At 46.2% G+C, this 20,784-nt stretch overlaps 1 protein-coding gene across 1 annotated transcript in view; it reads left to right on the forward strand.

Annotated features, from left to right (window-relative positions):
- The window catches only part of ASAH1 (N-acylsphingosine amidohydrolase (acid ceramidase) 1), a 25,124-nt gene extending 22,388 nt beyond the window's left edge, over nucleotides 1–2,736 (forward strand). Inside the window, exons 13-14 of the mRNA XM_015409246.1 lie at nucleotides 577–633; nucleotides 1,863–2,736. Coding sequence (XP_015264732.1) covers nucleotides 577–633; nucleotides 1,863–1,952 — 147 coding nt within the window. The 3' untranslated portion in view covers nucleotides 1,953–2,736. The remainder of the gene's footprint in view (nucleotides 1–576; nucleotides 634–1,862) is intronic.
- Nucleotides 2,737–20,784: the final 18,048 nt, after the last annotated feature.

Consider the following 20,784-nt stretch of genomic DNA (forward strand, 5'->3'; position numbering starts at 1 on the left):
ACGACTCACTCTCTCTCTTCCCACCCCCACCCCCGGCTACAAACCGAGGGCCCCCCCTCCCTGCTCACCGCTTCCCTCCCAAGCGGCGGCGGCGTTTGCAGAGCGTTCCCTGCACATGCGCGGGGGACGCTCTGTGAGTTTCTGGGGGATTTAAACATCCCCCCGATTTTCCCCCCAACATTTAGGATTTTTGTGCACACATGGGGACCGCCCCACGTGTGCACAAACCTCTCCCTGCTTCCCAAGTGCCCCCGAAGTGCGGATTTAGATACCCGCACAGAGGGGGCCACTTCGCTATTAGACATATAGATGCTATACCTTGCTGAGTGTTCATAGTTACCCACATATGGTCTCCTAAAGCCCCCCCCCCCCAAGCAAGTTCACGATAGAAGCACAATTTGAACCGGGGACTTCAGTCACATAGTCCCCGTGTTGCATGATTATAAGAAAATTAGGTAGGTAAGAATCCCATTCGCGTGCAAGATCAGTACAGAAATTGCTACCTATGTTGTTGCTGTTGTTGTTGTTCCAGTCTCGGCTAATTTCAGGTGGCATTCTTTTTTTCTTCTCCTCCAGAATGTCTCACTACCAGCTTTGTACAATGTTCTCTCCACAAAGCCTATCCTTAATAAGGTAATCTTTTTTTTCCCCCACTTGTACATCGTTTGATATGTTGCACAGCCTGAAAAACCTCATTTGAATTTCTCCAGGAATACTTAGTGAAATATTTTGGCTTTAGCTGCGTACGGTAACCTGAAAACTTACGTACCGTGCAAGTAAAGCTTCAAGGCTCGATTCTGCTGAATGGCTACATTCACCTCTGCAGCCCTCCTTTTATTTGTGCTTTATGGCTGGCATCTGTCTGCTACGAGGCCAGGCTGGAAAGAGCAAAGGAGCCATCTCCACTGCTTGTTGTAGGTCAAGGTGGTGTTCTGTACTAGATGCCCTTAGCCTCTGAGAGAGACTGAGAAGCAGAAATTGCTCAGGATGGAGAGTACTTACCAACTTTGCCACTAACACTGGGCCAGGTTTTTTGGGGGGTGGGATTGAATCTTTTCATCAGAGGACTCCCGTCGTCTTAAGATTGCAGGCATTCTTGGAGTTTTGGTTAAAGATTAGTGGGAACCAGCAGAAAGTGGTTGCTGCAGAGGGAGATGGAGCCCAACGAAACGTTGGGAGGCTCCAAGCCAAGCATTTCCCTGTGATGGAGGCAGCTGCTTCCAGAGGAGCCCTTCCGCAGCCTCGAAGGCAGTGCCTCTTTTGCTCTCCTTCCTTCAGGAAGAGGCACTGCTGGCTTCAGTCTCTAGAGGAGGGGAAGGGTCTGCGCTCTGCACAGTCACAGGGAGCATTTTCCAAGGCCACAGACATAAGGAGCTCTTTGTCTATGGCCCAGACAAGGACGCAGGGCTGCAGCCAGTACTTGCCTGGGATGGGCTCAGCACTCTGCCAGTCAGTCAGCTGGTAGGGACTGGCCTGAAGCTCCCTTTTGTTCCATTCGAGACGCCTTCTGTTGTTCCCAAGAAGCAAAAGGGTGCCAACAAATGCATAGGTGGGGGCACTGTGGCCCTCCCAGGTGCCACCCTGTGGATCGCAGCTCCTGTTTTCCAAAATTTACTAGCGCTGCATTTCCTGAGCAACATGCGTAAGCCCCTGTCAGGGAAAGCATCGCGCTTGAGTTTTACATGTGGCTTTGCTAAAGTGCGATATTTGTTTGTGATGATGACCTGTGTTTCTTTTTTGAAACGTAATCGGTTTGTTTTACTGCACTGCCAGATTTGAAATAGTACCTTAACCTAAGGGGGGGGAGTTACTAACATTTAAATCATACTGGTGTTTTGTTTTTTTCAATGTCTCCTTATTAGTTGACCGTTTCTACAACATTGATGGAGGTTTCTGAAGGCCGTATAGAGACTTACTTGAGAGACTGTCCAGATCCTTGTAGTCCTTGGTGAGGACTGAACACGCCAGGGAAATTAATGTTCTCCAGAGTGAACGAGAGAGCAACTATACTTCTGCCAAGAACCTTCTTAGCCCGCAGAGTATCCAATGAGATGTTTATCCACTGTAGCCCATGGGCTCTTCCGCCTGAGGCACATGTCTTAAGAGTGGAGCATCCTGCTTCGTTAACTGCTTACAGCCCAACACACCGGCACTTAATGTCCTGTCACTCTTACTTTCAAGTGTCTGCTTTTTTATGAATGGAACAAACAATTGCCTTTGGATTCCCACTGCTGCTGCAGCTAGTCAGCTTTCAGGAAACTGTGTCTGCGTTAGGGTTTTGAGAGATGGGTTGGAAGCGGTACTGCACAAGCTGCTTCAGGGTCAGCAGGGCTTTGTTTTGAGACGAGGGGTGAATTAAAGCAAGGCCGCCTTGGCGGTGAGTAAGGGAAGTCCTTGCTGTTCATCTAGTCTCCCAGTTACTCCTCTGTTCCCACTGTTCTGCCTCTCTCTTTCTGCGCTGACCTGAAGAAATGCTGCAGGGGCTGTCCATATGACACCCCCTAGCCCTGTGGGAAAGTGGGAGAGATTGCCATGCAGTGGTCAGTGCGGCCTGTGAGAAAAGCAGTACAGAATTCTTGAGATAAAGAGTACCTCAGAGCTGTCCTGGCTGTTAGTGTTTTTCATGGTGGGGGGGGGGCAGGATAGTTATCCCATGTTTGCTGCGTCACAAACGGCACTGGTCTCCTGACCTTTAAAAGATTAGAAGTCCGTGATTCTAACAAAGAAAAGAGGGAAAGGTGTGGTTTTAATAGCGGCGGACTCTAATGTGGGAGGAACTGGGATTGATTCCCCACTCCTTCACATTTCAGCCGGCTGGGTGACCTTGGGTCAGTCACAGTTCTCCCAGAGCTGTTCTCTCAAGAGCAGTTCTCTCAGAGCTCTCTCAGCCCCACCTACTTCACAGGGTGTCTGTTGTGGGGAGGGGAAGGGGATTGTAAGCTGCTCTGAGTGAAGGGCAGGGTATAACTCCAACTCTCCCCTTGAGTTGCATTCACTACTTTCTTGTGCAAGCAAAATAAGCTCAGGTTGCTGGGGGGGTTAACTTGAAGCGCAGCTGCCGCGCACAGCTTGTAGACTTGCCAGTGGTGCCATCAGGCCCGCAGGTTCTGCCTGCCCCTTCTGCCACACACTGTACTCTGCTTGGTACCAACGCTTAGAGCAGCTTGTTCATTTTACTATATATTGTGTGTCCTTCCCCCCCCCCCCCCCGGTAACTCACTGAGGCTATGGATGTTTCCGTGCTGCTACTTGGTATTTTTATAAATGTACCTTTTAACACGTGTTCTTGATTTTCATTTTACAATTAAAAAGAAATCACCTCAGGAAATACGTCTTTTCAGTCTGTTGTTGCCCTGGGCATCGTGTGGAAGATGAGCCTGAATTGTTGCATTTCTCTGCATGTCCTTCCCATCCACCTCCGTTCTAGATCTCGGTGTGTGTTTTGTCACTTACCTGTGCATGGAATACAGCAGCCTGCAAGTTATCTAAGGAAAGGGCTGTTTCAGAGATGACAAGCAAGACTGTACAGGAAATGCAGCATATCTGCGCCTTCTGCTCCCTGGACTTTTCCACATCATGTGGAAGAAATGTTTCACATTCCCTAGTGAACTTGAGTAAACTGTAGACTGCTGTAGCTGTTCCTGGCTACGTGCCAGGAGTTTTTAAAAAGTTGCTGTGTGTATATACACACACGTCTCAGATGTGAAGAATGGTCATATCAATGTTCCCTCTAAGCTGTGGAGTCTTGTGAGCAGAAATTCTACTTTGTGAGCTACCGGCATTAGAGTTGTGAGCGAGCGGTTTGGCTGTTGCACAAGTTAGTTGGCTCTGGAGCCATCCTTCCTGAGCTGAGACAAAAATGTGTGAGCCGGAGGCTAAAAAACTGTGAGCTAGCTCACACTAACTCAGCTTAAAGGGAACAATGGTCATAGCAAAGAATCCAGATGTAAAATTTTCCCAGTAAGCAGGATGGACCCAGGGAGGCTTCTCTGTACTTCCCCTTTACTCATCTGGCGCTACTATAAATTGTAGTATTTGTGCCCACAAAATCTGGAAATCTAGAGCTTGACTGTATGTTATACCCCTCATTAGAAAAGCAGCCACAGTCTGTTCTCTTCAGTCCGTAGGCTTCATCTCCTGTGAAAGAAAGTGCGTTCTTTGATGTTGCAATAAGAGGAAAGAAACATTACTTGTTGGCTAGGCGGCTATTTTTTTTAATTTTGCTCAGCTACCTAATTAGTTACTGGGAAATTAGTAAAATGATTTTAAGACTTGAGCTATAATAATTAGCTGGTAACACAACCAAGCTGCATACAACGCCCTTCATTTTCCTCTGCATTCATTTTTTTATTATTATTTTTTTTTAATTTATTTTTTCAATTTTTAACAATTCTAACACTTCAAACAGTGAACAATTAATTTTCCAATTACATTCACATCGTGTAAATAGTTCCTGCTGCGGAACTGGACATTGCATTAATCTTATATCCATTTGTGATATTGAGACCAATCAGATGAGATAAATTGTTTTTGTGACAGATGAGAGTTAGAAACTAGACGCTATTCAAATAAAGCTCCTGGCATTGCAGTCTAGCATTTCCATAGCAGGATCAACTTGTCCCGGTTGCTGTGGCGGTATATGCTACTGCCTTGCAGTTCTTTATCTTATTTAATTAATGTATATAATTTAATTAATTATACCCCACCCTCCCCACCAAAATCTAGCATTTCCATAGCAGGATCAGCTTGTCCCGGTTGCTGAGGCAGTATATGCTACTGCCTTGCAGTTCTTTATTTTATTTAATTAATTTATACCCAGTCCTCCCCACCAAAGGCAGGCTCAGGTCGGCTTAAGGACAGGCCGTGGCACATAAGACGTAACAGTTTTTGCTATGGTCTAGTTTTTCCAGACTTGAATGATGAAATTATGCTAATTTGACTCACTAAAACCCAATGAGTCTAAACAAGAAGCAGGTTTTAGGAATGAAGTATCCCTCTGGAAAATAAAATGGCAGCTTTGATCAGCGCAATAAGCATGTAGAGAAGCGAGCAGATCCAGTTGAACTAGAGTGTTCAGACTCTTCCTACAGAGAAGTCAAGTGCACAGGATTCAATGGTTCTTACTCATCACTAGATAATGTTAGAAGTAACTTCACCTGATAAAATTATGGGGCAATTCATTTAGCAAATCACTTTATATATAATTTTATTGATGTGTCGACAGACTTCCTTCCATGTGTATATGTCTGAGTACATTGATCACAGCAGATGCAGTCTTTCCTCCCACATGATCTGTATTACTTCTGCACGACTACCAGCTCATGTCTACATGTTTAAATGAGTTTAATTTATTCCCTCTCTCTGGATAACCCTGGGTGTGGCAGTAATGAGAAGCCTGTGGATCTCTCATAGAGGGGTTTCTGTACCCTCACCAAACTACAGTTCCCAGGATTCTTTAGCAGAAGGCTACGGCAACTGAACAGTTGCAAATTCACTTAAAACCAGAATTCTGTAACTGGTCACCACAGGTGACAGTACCTTGCCCGTTACCTCAGGGACCTCTATCCTTCATATAAGATTATGTGCTCTAATAATATGAAAATGTTCATGGAGGAGAGAGCTTGTCCATAATAGTTCCATGATTACATTTGCAGATGAGGTTACTATTTTAAATGTGAAAAAGATCGCAAATTCACAAGGGGCCCGCACCTTTACAAGCAAATCTCTTTGTTCAATTGTGACCTTGTAGCACAGAGGTGACAGATAGTAAGTAATGTGGTTTTATTCTACAGCTATTATAAAGGAATTAGAAATAAAGTCATTGTTCCGCTTGTGGCTCTGGCACCAAGCTCTCATTTTCAGTTCCGGTTGCATGTGGTGATTTTGCAGGTCTCCCCTTGTGGCCTCCAGTTTCCCCCAAGGAAGTCAAATCTCATATTGCCCAGTTAAAGGTAAGGCCTGGATCTGATGGTATACGTCCCGAATTTTTTAAAGAAAACATTGCTTGGTGGGCACAGGGGTCGTTTCGTAGAAAAAGAGCTAGGGGAACTCATTAGCATAACTCATTAGCATATGCCACACCCCCTGACATCACCGGAAGTGTGTCATAAGGCCACACCCCCTGACATCACCGGAAGTGTGTCATGAGGCTACATATCCCGCCCCCAACGGTCCCGGCCGCCACTGGTGGCCTTGCAGCTCCAAGGCCGGCGGGAGTGCAAGGAAGCCCCACGAAGGCCCTCCCTGGCCCCAGGCAGGCAGGGGTGGATAGAGGCAGGGAGGAAGCAACTTACCCTCCCTCTTCTCCTGCCTCCTCCTGGCTGAATGAGGGCCAGAAGCGGGGCGGCCAGAAGCAGGGGGCGGGGCTTCGGCATGTGCCCCACCCCCGTACCTCACCCGGGGGAACTGCGATCCCCCGCGATCCCCCCCAAAATGACCTCTGGGTGGGCACCATTTCTCACAACACTATTTACATTAATTGACTCCACGGGTCTTACCCTTCTGAATGGGGGATGGCTATAGTGGTCCCTGCTTTTAAAAAAGGGAGGGGAGATAAGCTAGCAAATCATCGACCTATTAAATATATGCAGTAAGTTGTATGCCAGACATCTTTTGGATAAGCTCAACCTGTGGCTGACCCAGGAGAATATGATAGCTATAGAACAGGCAGGATTTAGACAACCGAGATCAACTATAGACCATTGTATAATCATAGACCTCAAGGCAGTGTTTGATTCTATTTCTAGAAAGCGGCTGTGGGCTAAATTAGAACCCTCATTGATACCTGCTTATAAGAGTATTGACTCCTGCTTATAAGAGTGTTACATGACAATATCCACTTGAGGATCAGGTATAATTTGAGAGGTTGTCTTTCTGAACATATTAGTACAAATAAGGGAGTTTGACAAGGCTGCCTGCCAGTCCCAATACTGTTCAATTTTTATATAAATGATGTTGATTACCTTAATTCTCCTGATTTACACCCTCCTAAAATACATCAACGGCATATCTCCGTTCTATATGCAGATGATGTGGTGATCCTAGCTAGGACACCAATCAGACTTAAGAGCTCTTTCAAAACTTGCTGGCTTTTGTAGTGGGAACCAACTAGAAATAAACTATCAAAAAAACAAGGTTATGGCCTCTGGGAATAGGCAAAATAAGAGATTTCTGGCTGTTAATGGATACTCAATAGAGCAGGTATCTAGCTACAAATATCTGGGAATAGTCCTTCAAGCCTCTGGGCAAGGAATGCCCATAATAAATTTGTAGCAGTGCAAGGAGAAAGATCTGCAAATGCAATACTTAAATTTCTATGCACAAAAGGGGCCCATTTTATACCAGCAGCACAAAAATTATCTCAGGCAAAAGTAATCCCTCAAATGCTTTATGGCACTTTTTTGGGACCTCCATCTTCATGCTTTCCCCCACTCGAACAGACCCAGGCTAAATTCTTGAGGGCTGCTCTTCAGGTCCCAAGAGGCATGCCTGATGCCTTGATCGGACTGGAAACTAGCTCGATGACTATAGAAGCCAGCGTTACCTTGTCTTCACTTAGATATTGACTTAACATCAATTTTTATCCACAAGGTTTAACACATCTGATATTATTAAACAACTTCCAATCTAAATGGCCGAAGGCGGTTCATAAGAAATTGAATCTTCTTGTATTTTCTTCCGAAGTTGTTCTGGCCTTTAGTAGGAAATAGGCTAAGACAGTGCTGAAATAAAGAATTATGGACACTGAGAAACAGTTCAATCTTGCTAGAGGTCCAGCTTTTATAGGGCCTGACTAAAGCAGGTACTGGCTTGCCCCTCCTACTTACCTTTCCAACTTAGATGACCACAAGACAAGAAAAGCCTTCACTCTAGCTAGATGCTCAGCCCTTCCCGTGGCTGTCCTTGAGGGAAGATACAGGAAGGTACCTTTCGACCAGAGATTTTCTCAATGTGATCTGAGGGAAGTCAAAACTATTGAACATATGTTACTCAGGTGCCCATGGTACAAGTTGGTTCGAACCAAATATATTTTACCTTTGATAATGGTAATGGCTGGCCTGATGGACTGTGATTATGTCAACTACTTGCTATCAGATGAAAATCAGTCCATTACTAAACATGTAGCTAAATTTTGTGCAGATTGTTACTGTATCCACAAATAAAAGACTATTTAATCTTTTCAATTTTTTTTAGACCATGGTATTTATATGTTAACAAATCGTTTATATTGCTTATGTATAATGTTCAGATTTGCTGGCTTGGGCTGTAACAAATAAAGATTGAAAACAAAGTTTGATTGGGGTGAGCAACTGATAACACACAGCAGATCTGGCCTTAAAAGTAATTTTAATAGAGATACAGCATGTTTTTCCTTATGTGTGAAACGGTGCATTTAAAAAAGTGTTTTCAAAGTTGCGCATAAGAAACTTTATACACTAGCATAACACTTTTTCTTTGGATTTTGTTAAGTATATGCAAGTAACATGCAAATACACATATTAATATCTATGTAATGTGAAATGTATGCGAAATGCAACGAACATGAAGTTGAGCAAACTTCAGAGGACGGCGGAAGACCGGAAGGCCTGGCGTGATCTGGTCCATGGGGTCGCGAAGAGTCGGACTCGACTGTGCGACTGAACAACAAAAACCAAAAAATACTCAGAATGCCTGTGCTGTGTAAGTAGGAAGTATGTGCTGTTAGGTGATACCAACCAGGGGTCGTTTCGTAGAAAAAGAGCTAGGGGAACTCATTAGCATAACTCATTAGCATATGCCACACCCCCTGACATCACCAGAAGTGTGTCATAAGGCCACATCCCCTGACATCACCAGAAGTGTGTCATAAGGCCACACCCCCTGACATCACCGGAAATGTGTCATAAGGCCACACACCCCGCCCCCAACAGTCCCGGCCACCGCCGCCGGCCTTGCAGCTCCACTGCCGAGCCCCATGAGGGGCCCGGCGGTGGACCTGCAAGGCCAGCGGGAGTGCAAGGAAGCCCCACGAAGGCCCTCCCTGGCCCCAGGCAGACAGGGGTGGGGAGAGGCATGGAGGAAGCAACTTACCCTCCCTCTTCTCCTGCCTTCTCCTGGCTGAATGAGGGCCGGAAACGAGGCAACCGGAAGCAGGGGCAGGGCTTCGTCATGTGCCCCGCCCCCCGGGGGAACTGCAATCCCCCCCCCGAAATGACCTCTGATACCAACTACTATGGGCCATTCAGAAAAGGCTGATTTGAGCTGCAAAGTATAATTGTAAGCTGCCAGACCACTGCCTGGTGGAAAAAGAAAATGGCGCCCAGGAATATGGAGACTGACTATCCTTGGAGCAGAAGGAGAACTTAACTGGCTGCTATTTGAAAAGAAGCTCTGTGTGTGTTCCCCTTTACGACTGGCCTGGGGCAACCATATTATATAGATTGGTCCAAACAGCTTCAGATAATTATGAGCATTGTTGAGCAAGCTCTTCTAATGTCTGTCATCTTGTTGCAAACACCTGCTGAAATGTTTTCCCAGTGCCTACCAACATCCTCTCTGGTTCCCTCCCTGGGTGTATTAATTTAGCAATCAGGTCTTCATCCCCATAGGTATCATGGGTGTGAGGTACAGTCTGGTTTCCTAACAGGAGGAAATAACTCACCTGAAGGAGTGCTTCTCGGCTGCTTGTAATTTGAATGTTAATGAAGAAACAGATGTAAGAAAGGGTGGATTTTGACTGGGAACTTTGTTGAGGAACTATCCCTTTCTTTGCAAGGTTATATTTGAAACTATACCAACTATAAGTGACGTTTCAGTTGTGGCACAGTTTGGCTCACAAATACAGAGGTAATTATGAGTTTTCTGTCTGACTAAGCTATGTTAGGTAGCCCCAAAAGGTTTGTCCTTTTGGCCATCAGGCACATCTGGGTTGCTTAGTGCGTTAATTTTTACCAAAAAGATCTGGCAATAAGTTGATTTCAGCAGTTTTAAAGAATCCTGTGAGACTCATCAGTGGAGCTGCTATTTCTTCACAGTGCTTGTATCTTGAGAAACCAGTCCTTGTTGGAAAAGACCAAGCTGGAAGGGTCTCTTTTCTAGTCTGGTCTCCTTGTAAGGTAGAACTGTTGTGTAAACAGGCAGAGCAAACAAAATGAGGATTTGAAAGTTATGGTAAGATCATTTGCTTCTTTCTGTCTGGGTGAATAGACCACTTATGAAATGGGGGAGAATGGTGAAAACATTGCCCTACTAGATGAAATCAAAGATCTGTCTAGTGTAGCAATGTAACAGCCATCCAGTTATCTCATGCAGGCAGGTGGAAAGATTGCTTCTGTAAATGGAGGCTCTGTTTATATGACGCTGCCTTATACTGACTCAGATCATTAGCCTACCAAGGTCAGTGTTGTCTACTCTGACTGGCAGTAGCTCTCCAGGGCCTCAGGTAAAAGTCTTTCATGTCACTACTATTGGAGTTGACTGGTGTGGTTAACCCAGTTACCACTAGTTAGCAGAGTGCTTAAATAAAGCTACAAACACAGCAGTGTTACTTTACCAGGTTACTCAGCTTACAAAGCTAGACCGAGCCACGTTGCAAGTTTAGAAGAGAAATACTTCTCTCTTTATTTGAGAAGTACACTGTGGACAGGAAAGAGTAGGGACAGGATAGAGCACTAACTTACTAGCTAAAGGATAGAAGCAGATGGCAAGAGGGCCATCTGCCTCAAGGTTCCAAGAGAGCACAGCATGTTGTCTCTCTTGGTGTACACAGGGCGAGAGTTCCTCTTCATCTGAGAGAGAACAGTTGTCCCTGAGAACACAATCTACATTTCAAAGGGACAATGGCAGAAGAATCAACACAGGGAGAAAGGTCAGTGTGCCTATCTAGCTATCTAGTCTCTCTAGCCATGAGGTCTAGTGTCTGAGGCAGGGATATCGCACCTGGAACTTCCAACAACTATTAGGTACTTTTAGGTGGAGATACTGGGAAGTTGAAACTAGGACCCTCTGCAGACCAAGCAGATGCTCGGCCACTTAACCATAGCCCCAAAGTGAGCTTTGCCTTCTTGCGACCCTTGCTTGGGCCTTCTGTACGCAAAGTAGATGCTCTACTACTGATTTATTGCATCTTCCCTCCAAATGTTTGACTTCTGTCACAGATGTGATATAGACAGTGTGGGAACTGAGGTGGGAACCTGGTCAAAAGCAAATACCATGGGGATTAGATAGATTCATGGAGGATAAATCTACCAGTGGCTACTAGCTGTGGTGACTGAGGGGAACCTCCCCATTGAGAGGCACTAAACCTTTGAATCCCAGAGCCAGGAGGCAACACGAGGTGAAGGCCTTGGCCTCTATGCCCTGTTGTTGGCCCTCCAGACGAACTGGTTGGCCACTGTGTGGGACAGGATACTGGGCTAGATGGACTACTGCTTTGGGGTGGGTTTAAGTGGCTTTGAATAGTTACCAGCAGAATGGACGACTAAAATGTTTTAAATTAAATATTTTTCAGTCAGCGCCCTGCAAGGTAGAACCAGGTAGGTAGCCCAAACAAATTGTAACCTAAGCTTGTTATTCCTGTTTGGCCCTTGCATCTGTTAAATAGTTTCATTAGGCTGCATGCTAATTTGCTGCCCACCCTCTACCTCTGTGTGCGCACTGGTAACTTCCATTTCAGTGCAGCTGAAGAAGTGTGCATGCACACTAAAGCTTATGCCTTGAATAAAACTTTGTTGGTCTTAAAAGTGCCTCTGGACTCAAACTTTGTCCTGCAAGGAATCACAGATTGGGTCCAGCAGTAGTTTCCGTTGATTATTTCTGTCAGCTCTTTCTTCTTCACTGTCCAGCTGCAGTCCCCAGATGTTCTCGGGGAACAGGCAACCCTAGGAAACAGCATGAGGAGCTCACCGGGAGTCACAGCAGAATGGGGGCTTAGTAAAAACTGCCCCCCTCCTGTTAGCAGAAATCTGCATCCAACCCCATCTCCCCTTCCTTAGCCTTTTTTAAACCTAGAAAGCTACAAGCTTTATCCTTCCCTTTCTTCCACTGTTCTCTTCTCTTTGGTCACTGTGGTGTTTGATGGGTTCTGGTGCTTCCAAATAATATCTCCAAAGGAATCTGCCTTTTTCACCGCTGTTTCATAGTGAGCTCAGCTGCAACTTTTCAGTGAGCTTACCATCACAACTGCGAAATCCAGGGAAAGTCACGGCAGAACAGGGATATTTTGTCCTAAATTGCGTCACTTCAGACTCAGTTGCACACTGCATCTTTCAGCTGCCATTTTCTTGCCCATTCCTCCAAGGTTTTTTTTTTACTACTGTACATGACTTGCATGATGCAATGCTTAAAGCTGTGGAGTCTTGTGAGCAAAAATTCTCCTTTGTGAGCTACTGGCGTGAAAGTTGTGAGCCAGCGATTTGGCTGCTGCATAAATCAGCTTGCTCTGGAGCCATCCTTCCTGAGCTAAGGCAAAAAGGTGTGAGCCGGAAGCTAAAAAACTGTGAGCTAGCTCACGTTAATAGTCCCTTCTTCTTCTTGATGTGATATGTGGGGGGAGAACCTAGTCCTTTCACTTAATGAGGTATTTTACTTTCACTTAATGAGCACTCAGTCTGCGGACAGCGCTGGCTCTTCAGTTTGGAAATGGACATGAGCACCGCCCCCTTGAGTTGGATTTGACTAGGTTTCAAGCAAGGAAACCTTTACTTTACTCAGTGTTACATGGGCATAATGGGCATGCATCATTTCCTCATGCTCAGGGAGGCCTTATTCATGGGCAAGAGGCCCCACTGGGCCAAGAAGGGCAATTTTGCCCCTTTCATTTTCTTCACTGCATCCATTAGGGTTGTCAGCCCCAGGGTGGGAAATACCTGGGGGTTGGGTGGTGGTGGTGGTGTCTGGGGAGGGTGGAGTTCAGGGTGGGGAGGGAACCCAGCAGGGTATCATGCCATAGAGTCCACCCTCCAAAGCAGCCATGTTCTCCAGGGGAAATGATCTTGGACGTCTGGAGATCAACCGTAATAGCGGGAGATTGGCAACCCCAGCAGCCATCCACGTTGCACAGGTGCAATCCATGTGGGTCCCCTCGAGCCTTGCTATCAGCTTTTGGGCACTCACTGGTGGCTGCTGAGGGAAGTGAAAGGCAGGGAAGATCAGTCTCTGCCAGTGCCTTCCGTTGAAGTCAACCGATAGGATCTAACCCATAGTCTTAAAGTAAATAGGGATTTACATAGGAGCAGGTGGTGGATTCCCAGGCGTTGGGTGGAGATTCATTTTCAGATTAAGAAGCTGTCAAACAGCAAGCAAGGATACAGCTGTTGTGCCTCCCGCTGCATTCCTCTTCTGATCGGTCACTCATTCTCTGCCTGCCTGCCTGCGTGAAGAAAAACTTGAAGCTCTGCTTGGGGCAGTGGGTGGGAACAGTATAAAGAACTGAGGTAGGATTGAGTTGGGAGGTGCAACAGAAGCATAATTGACAGCACCGGAACTTTTAAAGGCACCAACAGGATCTCATACTTGACACCCAGCAACCCTAATTTGCACCTCTGCATCTTTTTGTCTGTGTTTCTCTGATGTCCATTAAATGATCACTGGAACTACATCCCCCAGAGCTTCTTCGGATGGAATAAAGTCTTGGTAGTCTTTAATGTACCACAAGACTTCTGTTCCTTTCCTTTAATGGTCAACTCATTTGATCTAAGGTCTCAGTTCAGGCCACACTAAATTAATTTTACTTATTATTATTATTACATGTATATATTTCAAATTCTACTTTATTTCCAGATTTGGAATTCACCCTTTAAAAATTTCTTAACCCTATCATAAAATATTCATCTTTTCCTAACACGTAATCAACATTGAGAAGAACTTTGCCATGGCTAATCCTTGGATCCTTATCTTTGAATAAAAATGGTACAATCTTAGTTCTATCAATGGACACTAAATTCAAGAATGGAGGAGACAAATAAAGCGCGATAGCAGGGTCTCAGTTAATTACTCTCAGCATTCCACAGTTAAGAAGGGTACATCTGGCTATCAATCTCCGATTTTAATACATTTATTTCCATCACTATGCCCCCCCCTGGAATTACTCAAATAAATGGTGACCATATAAACTAAGCTTGGAAGCTAAGCAGGGCTGGCTGTGGTTAATACTTGGATGGAAGACTGGAGTTACTATGAAGAGGAAGACAATGACAAACCGCCTCTGCTCATCTCTTACCTTGACCCCATGGTCCTGGGGTCACCATGATTTGGTTGACAGCACACAATTGTTATTATTATTAGGACTTCTAAGATGCTAAAGGTCTGAGGGCAAATATGAAGGAGGATTGTGGCTCCAGAATTCTTAAGTGCAGTGCTAACATCTAGTAAAATAATCTGTATTATTTCAAGAACCTGGCCTTTGTTGCAATGTTTTCCCTCACTTTGGTGATTCTAGGATTAAATAACTAATATACATGGGGCTTGTTGCCTTAATGCTCAATAAACCTTGCAATCTTCTGGAAGATCACTTCCTGCATTTCATTTTATCACCTTTCCCCCTTGCTCTATGTTAAACCCACCTCTGGCACTGATAGTGCTTTAGGTATAAATGGGTGACCAAGACATTATTACTGAAGTCCCTGCTGCGCTGAAGCACTTGGCCAAGTACATGGTGCTTGGTTTCTGTGGGGTTGAATACTCACTAGATGCAAGAGGGTGCCTTGTTACTGCTCCTCAAGTATGAGCACAAACAACTGCGCACGATCCTCAATACGTTCAATTGCGTTGGGGACATTGGGGGGGGGTGAAACTAGTTTTTGGGCAAACTCTATGGTTTTGAAGGTGAAAAACCATAGTTTTGCCCAAAAACTAGAGCGTCGCCCCCCAACGTCCCTGATGCCATGACGTCACTTCCGGGTGATGTCATCATGGCATGCGTACAGCCTGGATCCCCCCCCCCCCCCGGCAGTCAGGTAGGACCTGGCAACCCTCAATTCCACTTAGCTCAGAAGATGTCCCTGGGACAAGCCCTTTCTGTCAACTGAGGGGACCCACACAGCCTCATACGATTTTGGGGAGCCAGGTTTATTTAGAACTGTAAACCCTCCCCTCAGTTACAAGATGTTATTAGGACAGTAAGTGGAAAGGCTTTGGGTTTGCTGCTGTGAGGTGAATATTGTGCTGAATATGAAGATCACTGAGGCAGGAGTTGTATGCAAATAACAAAGATTTATTTGCAGGCTGGTTTTAAAGAACAGATTGGCAGCACGGGTCTCCAGACAGTCGAAGGACAACCTGGCTAAGAAGAAGAAGAAGAAGAGATTGGATTTATACCCCACCCTTCACTACCCACAAGTGTCTCAGAGTGGCTTACAAACTCCTTTCCCTTCCCCTCCTCACGACACCCTGTGAGGTAGGTGGGGCTGAGAGAACTCTGACACAAACTGCTCTTTTTCAAGAATAGCTGTTATCAGAGCTACGGCTTGCCCAAGGTCATCCAGCCAGGTGCATGTGGAGGAGTGGGGAATCAAACCCGGTTCTCCCAGATTAGAGTCCGCGCACTTAACCACTACACCAAACTGGCACAGACATTTAAGCTAGTCATGGCTTCAGAGTGTGGTTTGAATTCTCTTTAATGCTTACAGGTACAAACAGGCTTTCACTGACAAGCCAGTAGGACAGATCCTTTCACCCAACCCAGTCTGCCCTTTCCCAAGAGTCAGACTAAATAGTAAGAGGTCAGTTTATCAGTAGAGTGAGACGTAATGAACAGGTACTCTGTCCTCTCCCAGTTTTACTAGGAATCTTTGCTATTAGATTCAAACAAGAGGAGACCCGCAACAAAATGTTGCGTAATGTGTTGTCGTTTGTTGTGCAGAGTGTAGACCTGGGATCTGGAGAACAGGTCTACCCACCCCTTCCCACTACAGTGGTATACCTGTGCTCTGGAGAACAGGTCTACTCACCCCTTCCCACTACAGGGGTAGACCTGGGCTCTGGAGAACAGGTCTACCCACCCCTTCCCACTACATTGGAAGACCTGGCCGCTGGAGAACAGGTCTACCCACCCCTTCCCACTATATTGGTAGACCTGGGCTCTGGAGAACAGGTCTACCCACCCCTTCCCACTACACTGGTAGACCTGGGCTCTGGAGTACAGGTCTACCCACCCCTTCCCACTACATTGGTAGACTTGGCCTCTGGAAGCCAGAGACTTCCGGGGAGGGTAGACCTGGCCTCTGGAAGCCAGAAGAGAAAAGACCCGCGAACAGGTGGAGGAGGAACCAGCAGGAGCAGGTAAGCTCTCCCTCCGTCTCCTCCCCCCGCTCGATTTCCCCCCGCCTCCTCGCCCCGCCAGTCCCCCCCAAAAAAATCCACCCACCCCGCATCATCCCCCTGTTCTCACCACCCTGTCTCGTCTTCCTCACAGCCGGCCCGCTGCTCTAGCTCGTCGGGCCTCAGCGCCTCGACTTCATCCTGGAGGCCACTGCCGCCATTCTCCCCGGCCGCTCTCGCAGCCTCAGCCGGCGAGCCGCCACCGTTCTCCTCACTCGCCAGAGGCCACCTGGGCCCGACCTTGGGGCTCAGGCACTGACCCTCGAGCCCCCAAAGCAGCGGTCTGCTCCTGGAGGCCGGGGATGATGACGAAGGCAGCGGCGAGGACAGCAGAGTGGGGATGGCGCTCGTTCCCTTGGCTGCCGCCGTGAGTAGCAGTGGCGGCGTGCAAGCCCCTGACTCCCAGCCGCTGTTGCTGCCGAGCAGCCGTTTGTGGCTGCCTCCGGGTGCTCCGGTGGCGCTGCGAATGCGAAGCTGTGCATGCGCAGGGGACGCCGTTTCAATTTGGGGGGATTTAAGTATCCCCCGATAGTTTTTGTACGTTTTCAGATTTTTGTGCACACCTGGGGACCGTCCCAAGTGTGCACAAAAATCTCCCCCCCCCCCCCCAGGTCCCCCCGATGTGCGGATTTAAGCATCCGCACAGAGGGGGCGACTTGGCTATTAGATATATAGATATTATGAACGTCTGTAATTCATGTGCAGATTGACTGAATAGTTCTGTCACACTAGTAATCTACCTTGTCCCACTCAAACCAGGGATTATTTTTGGCTCAGATCTATTAAAATCCTCCCTAGCACCTTGTTTTTCTACAGGGAGAGAGGTGGAAGAGTTTAGGACTGCCTGTGTACTATGTCCTCTCAGTCCTTTGGCTTTCTCCAGTCAAGTACTGCCTTTTCTGTAATGAGAGGTTCCAGAGGAAAAACCTGCTTTGAATATCATGCTAATAAGCATGGTTGCTTTAGCCCTAATCCCAGGAGGATTGGGAGGGGGTGATGACAGGAATTTGGCAACTGTTATTCATTGGTGAGTAAAAGGCATTCTGCATAGGCAAGTCGCAACACTGTGACTTGCAATTAATGATTAAATAGCGTTACCACATTTTGAAAAGCAAAAAACAGAGGACATGTTTTCCATCTGACTACTTCAAACAAGTGATCACTATGACAAATCTCTACCCCTATTTAAGATGTGATAATTCCTAACCTTCTGACCCCCCAAAAGAGGACATGGTAACCCTAGATTTAAAACACATACCAAGATGAATAGAACTTTATATCCACTTTTTCAGTTCCCGCCTTCCATTCCCACAGCCTCTCCTACTCTTGAGGCAAACTCCCCGCCCGCAAACTGCATGAAGCAATGCCAAAAGGTGTCATATCAGTGCAGATTAACAGCATCCCTCTGCAGATAAGATTAGAGGCAAGAGCAGAAAGGCTAGCAATTTACACCTCAGCAACTGCACTGATAAAGTAGTTAGAACAAGATCTTGAGCGTGGTAAGTAAACAGGAACATTTTGTTCAAGAACAGGTGGGAAATAATAGCTGCATTTCAAGGGTGAGTCTTTTAAGCAGGCTTTTTGGAAGCTAGTTGAGTTCTTTGGATCCTCTTCAAAGGGCTCTTCTAACATAGTCAAATATTAAACATAGTATCTGCCCTGTGTTTCAGTGTAGTGGCAGTAGTCCAAAACGTCTACAAGTCCCACTGGTGCTCTTCCAGCTCTCAAAGTCTTATTCTTGGCTGAATTTCTCTTCAGACCTTTTTCTCTTTGTTTTTTTTAGTTGTTGGATTTTGATGGGGTTTTTTTTCATTTTTGTTTTTTGAAGAACGAGTTTTTTAAAACCCTCTCCTCTTTTCTGCTCCATTTCCCCTTCTCCTCCTGTCAAGAAAAAGGCAACTATTTCTTGAGTCAAAGCCTGTTGGGAAATGTAGTTCCCAAATCTCAGAATCATCATTACAACAGAATCCACCTTACTTAGATTTTCTGCTCACTGTTCTCACTTGCGACTGCTCACATTAAAGGGGGGGGGGAGACACCCAGGTCCTAAGGACAAAAGGCTATGGAAGAGAGCAGGGGGAAATTAATTCAGACAGGAAGAGGTTAACAACAGACCCTGCTCCAGCTCAGAGCCATTCCTTCCCAGGCAATCCCACAGAAAACTATTTGCCCTTTCCCCTTTGTATCTCCCAAGGAAAACAGCTAGAAACTTATCCTTTTTCGGAAAGGGATATTGTCCTTTGCATGTGCCTGTAGGCCTGCCTCACTGGATGGAGGCCATTCTGGAGCAGCCAGAACCTACCAGAAAGCAGCAATCTGGTGCTTCTCTAGTAACAGTTAGGCTGTCACCACCAGACGTCATGGTTCCAGCTCAGTGTCTGGTTGGGGGCCGAACTCCACTCCATCCTTACACAGGACTAGTTCACTAAATATGCATTCCTTAGACTAGCTCATAGCCAGCAGACTATGAGAAGACCGTTGCTTTGAGATGGCAGCTGGAGTGTAGAACATAGCATTGTAATTTAGGGACCCAGACGGCATTCACAAAGGGTCTCTGTCTCAAAATGTGATAATGTTTGTAGCAGTTTGTACATTGTAAATCTCTGCATCTTCTATCTGGTTTAGCCTTACAACTTCCCTGCAAGACAGGTTGTTGCTGTTCCCTGAACAACCCAAACCTTCCTTCTCAACAAACTAGAAGGAATAAGCGGCGTTTCCTCCTGCAGCCTTGGATAGGATAAGGAGACCAAACCATACAATGCACTCCAGAGAAGGTAGAGTGCACGAAGGTCTTCAGCCAAAGAAAGTTAATGGGCTCATGGATAGCTTTTAGACATTTTCCATTCATTTTTGTGCCACTTCGCATGCTTTTTTCCCTGGATCAGGGCCATGCTCTTTAAAACATTCATTAACAAGGGAATAAAGCTATGCCGATAAGAATAATGCTGCATGCCTTTTCTTTAGTTTGGATCAGAAGCTGTGTTCCGAAATGGAATTACATGGCCACACGGAAAAACCAGGTATTTTTCCACTGGCAATATGTAGACACAGAAGTTGGTTGTCGATGTCCAGGAATCCAAGTCTACAAAAAAAGCAAAAGTTAAAAACAGCAAAAAGAACAGCCTGTCCAGATGATGCAAAAGTACAGTGCAGGGAGCCTCTTCAGAGATGACTCATACTAGAAGAAGAGGAGAAGAAGAGGAGATTGGATTTATACCCTGCCCTTCACTTGGAGTCTCAGAGCGGCTTACAAAGTCCTTTCCCTTCCCCTCCCCACAACAGACACCCTGTGAGGTGGGTGGGGCTGAGAGAACTCTGACACAAACTGCTCTTTTTCAAGGACAGCTGTGCCAGAGCTTGTGACTGACCCAAGGTCACATCAGCAGGTGCAAGTGGAGGAGTGGGGGAGTGTTGTTAAGTCCCATAAAAATGAAATGGTCATATGAGCTTCAAAATGAGATGAAACTTATGCCAGAGTTTGAATTCGGGGGCAGGGGGATGTAGAGTACAAGAGAATGGCCTCCATGCTTTTTGTGACAGCCTCCCAGCAGGCCCGTAGCTACAGTGGGGCACCTTGGGGTCTGGCCCCCCGAATTACTGCCAAGGCCCCCCGACTTCCCATCTAGCCCAGGCGCTCCCTTGGGGGGTGCGGAGTGCCCCCGACATACTTAAAGGCCCCCCGAATTAAAAAATCCTGGCTACGGGCCTACCTCCCAGCCTACTGTGTTAAGCAGCGTATAGGGTAGGCATGATTTGGATGTGATTAGGCACCTCCTTTACTCCCCCACCCAATAACACAAGCCCAGGTTTACATGATCTGCTGTTTTAAACTGTGGTAGGGGGTTGGGAGGGGAGCAAATAAAGTACTTCACTTTTGGACAGTTTGCACAGCTCGTTTAAAGGACACCTCACTTTGCCTGTACATAAGAGAACCAAAGTTGTCTTGTTCAGTTAGTCAGGTATCAATTTACTGAACAATATCTCCATTGGCAAATTGTTCTTTTAAACATTTTTAGAACTTTCTAAAAGTGTCAATGGAAGCACCAAGGATCCTGCCACTGACAATGAAGTAATAATAACTCTACTAATACTAATTCTGTGACAGGAAATGCCCTTGGGCAAGCCATAGTTCTGTCAGAGCTGTTCTCTGAAGAGCAGTTCTCACGAGAGCTCTCTCAGCTCCACCTACCTCACAGGGTGTCTGTTGTGGGGAGGGGGAAATGAGTTTGTAAGCCGCTCTGAGACTCCGAGTGAAGGGTGGGGTATAAATCCAATCTCCTGTCCTCCTCCTCCTCCTTTTGCCAAAATGAGAGTGTGAGAAACTCCAGAGTGACACCAGTGAGTATGAGGAAAATGTCAAACTTCCCAAACAAGCAGAGACCAAACCTACAGGCAGCAGCTTAGACAGTAAGGAGGAAACAATAACTTTAAACCCTACCGTCATGGTAGCTGGACAGCTCCACTTGTACAGTGAAATTAATGAAAATC

Source organism: Gekko japonicus, unplaced genomic scaffold, assembly GCF_001447785.1.
Source record: "Gekko japonicus isolate JY-2015 unplaced genomic scaffold, Gekko_japonicus_V1.1 scaffold308, whole genome shotgun sequence".
NCBI lineage: Eukaryota > Metazoa > Chordata > Lepidosauria > Squamata > Gekkonidae > Gekko > Gekko japonicus.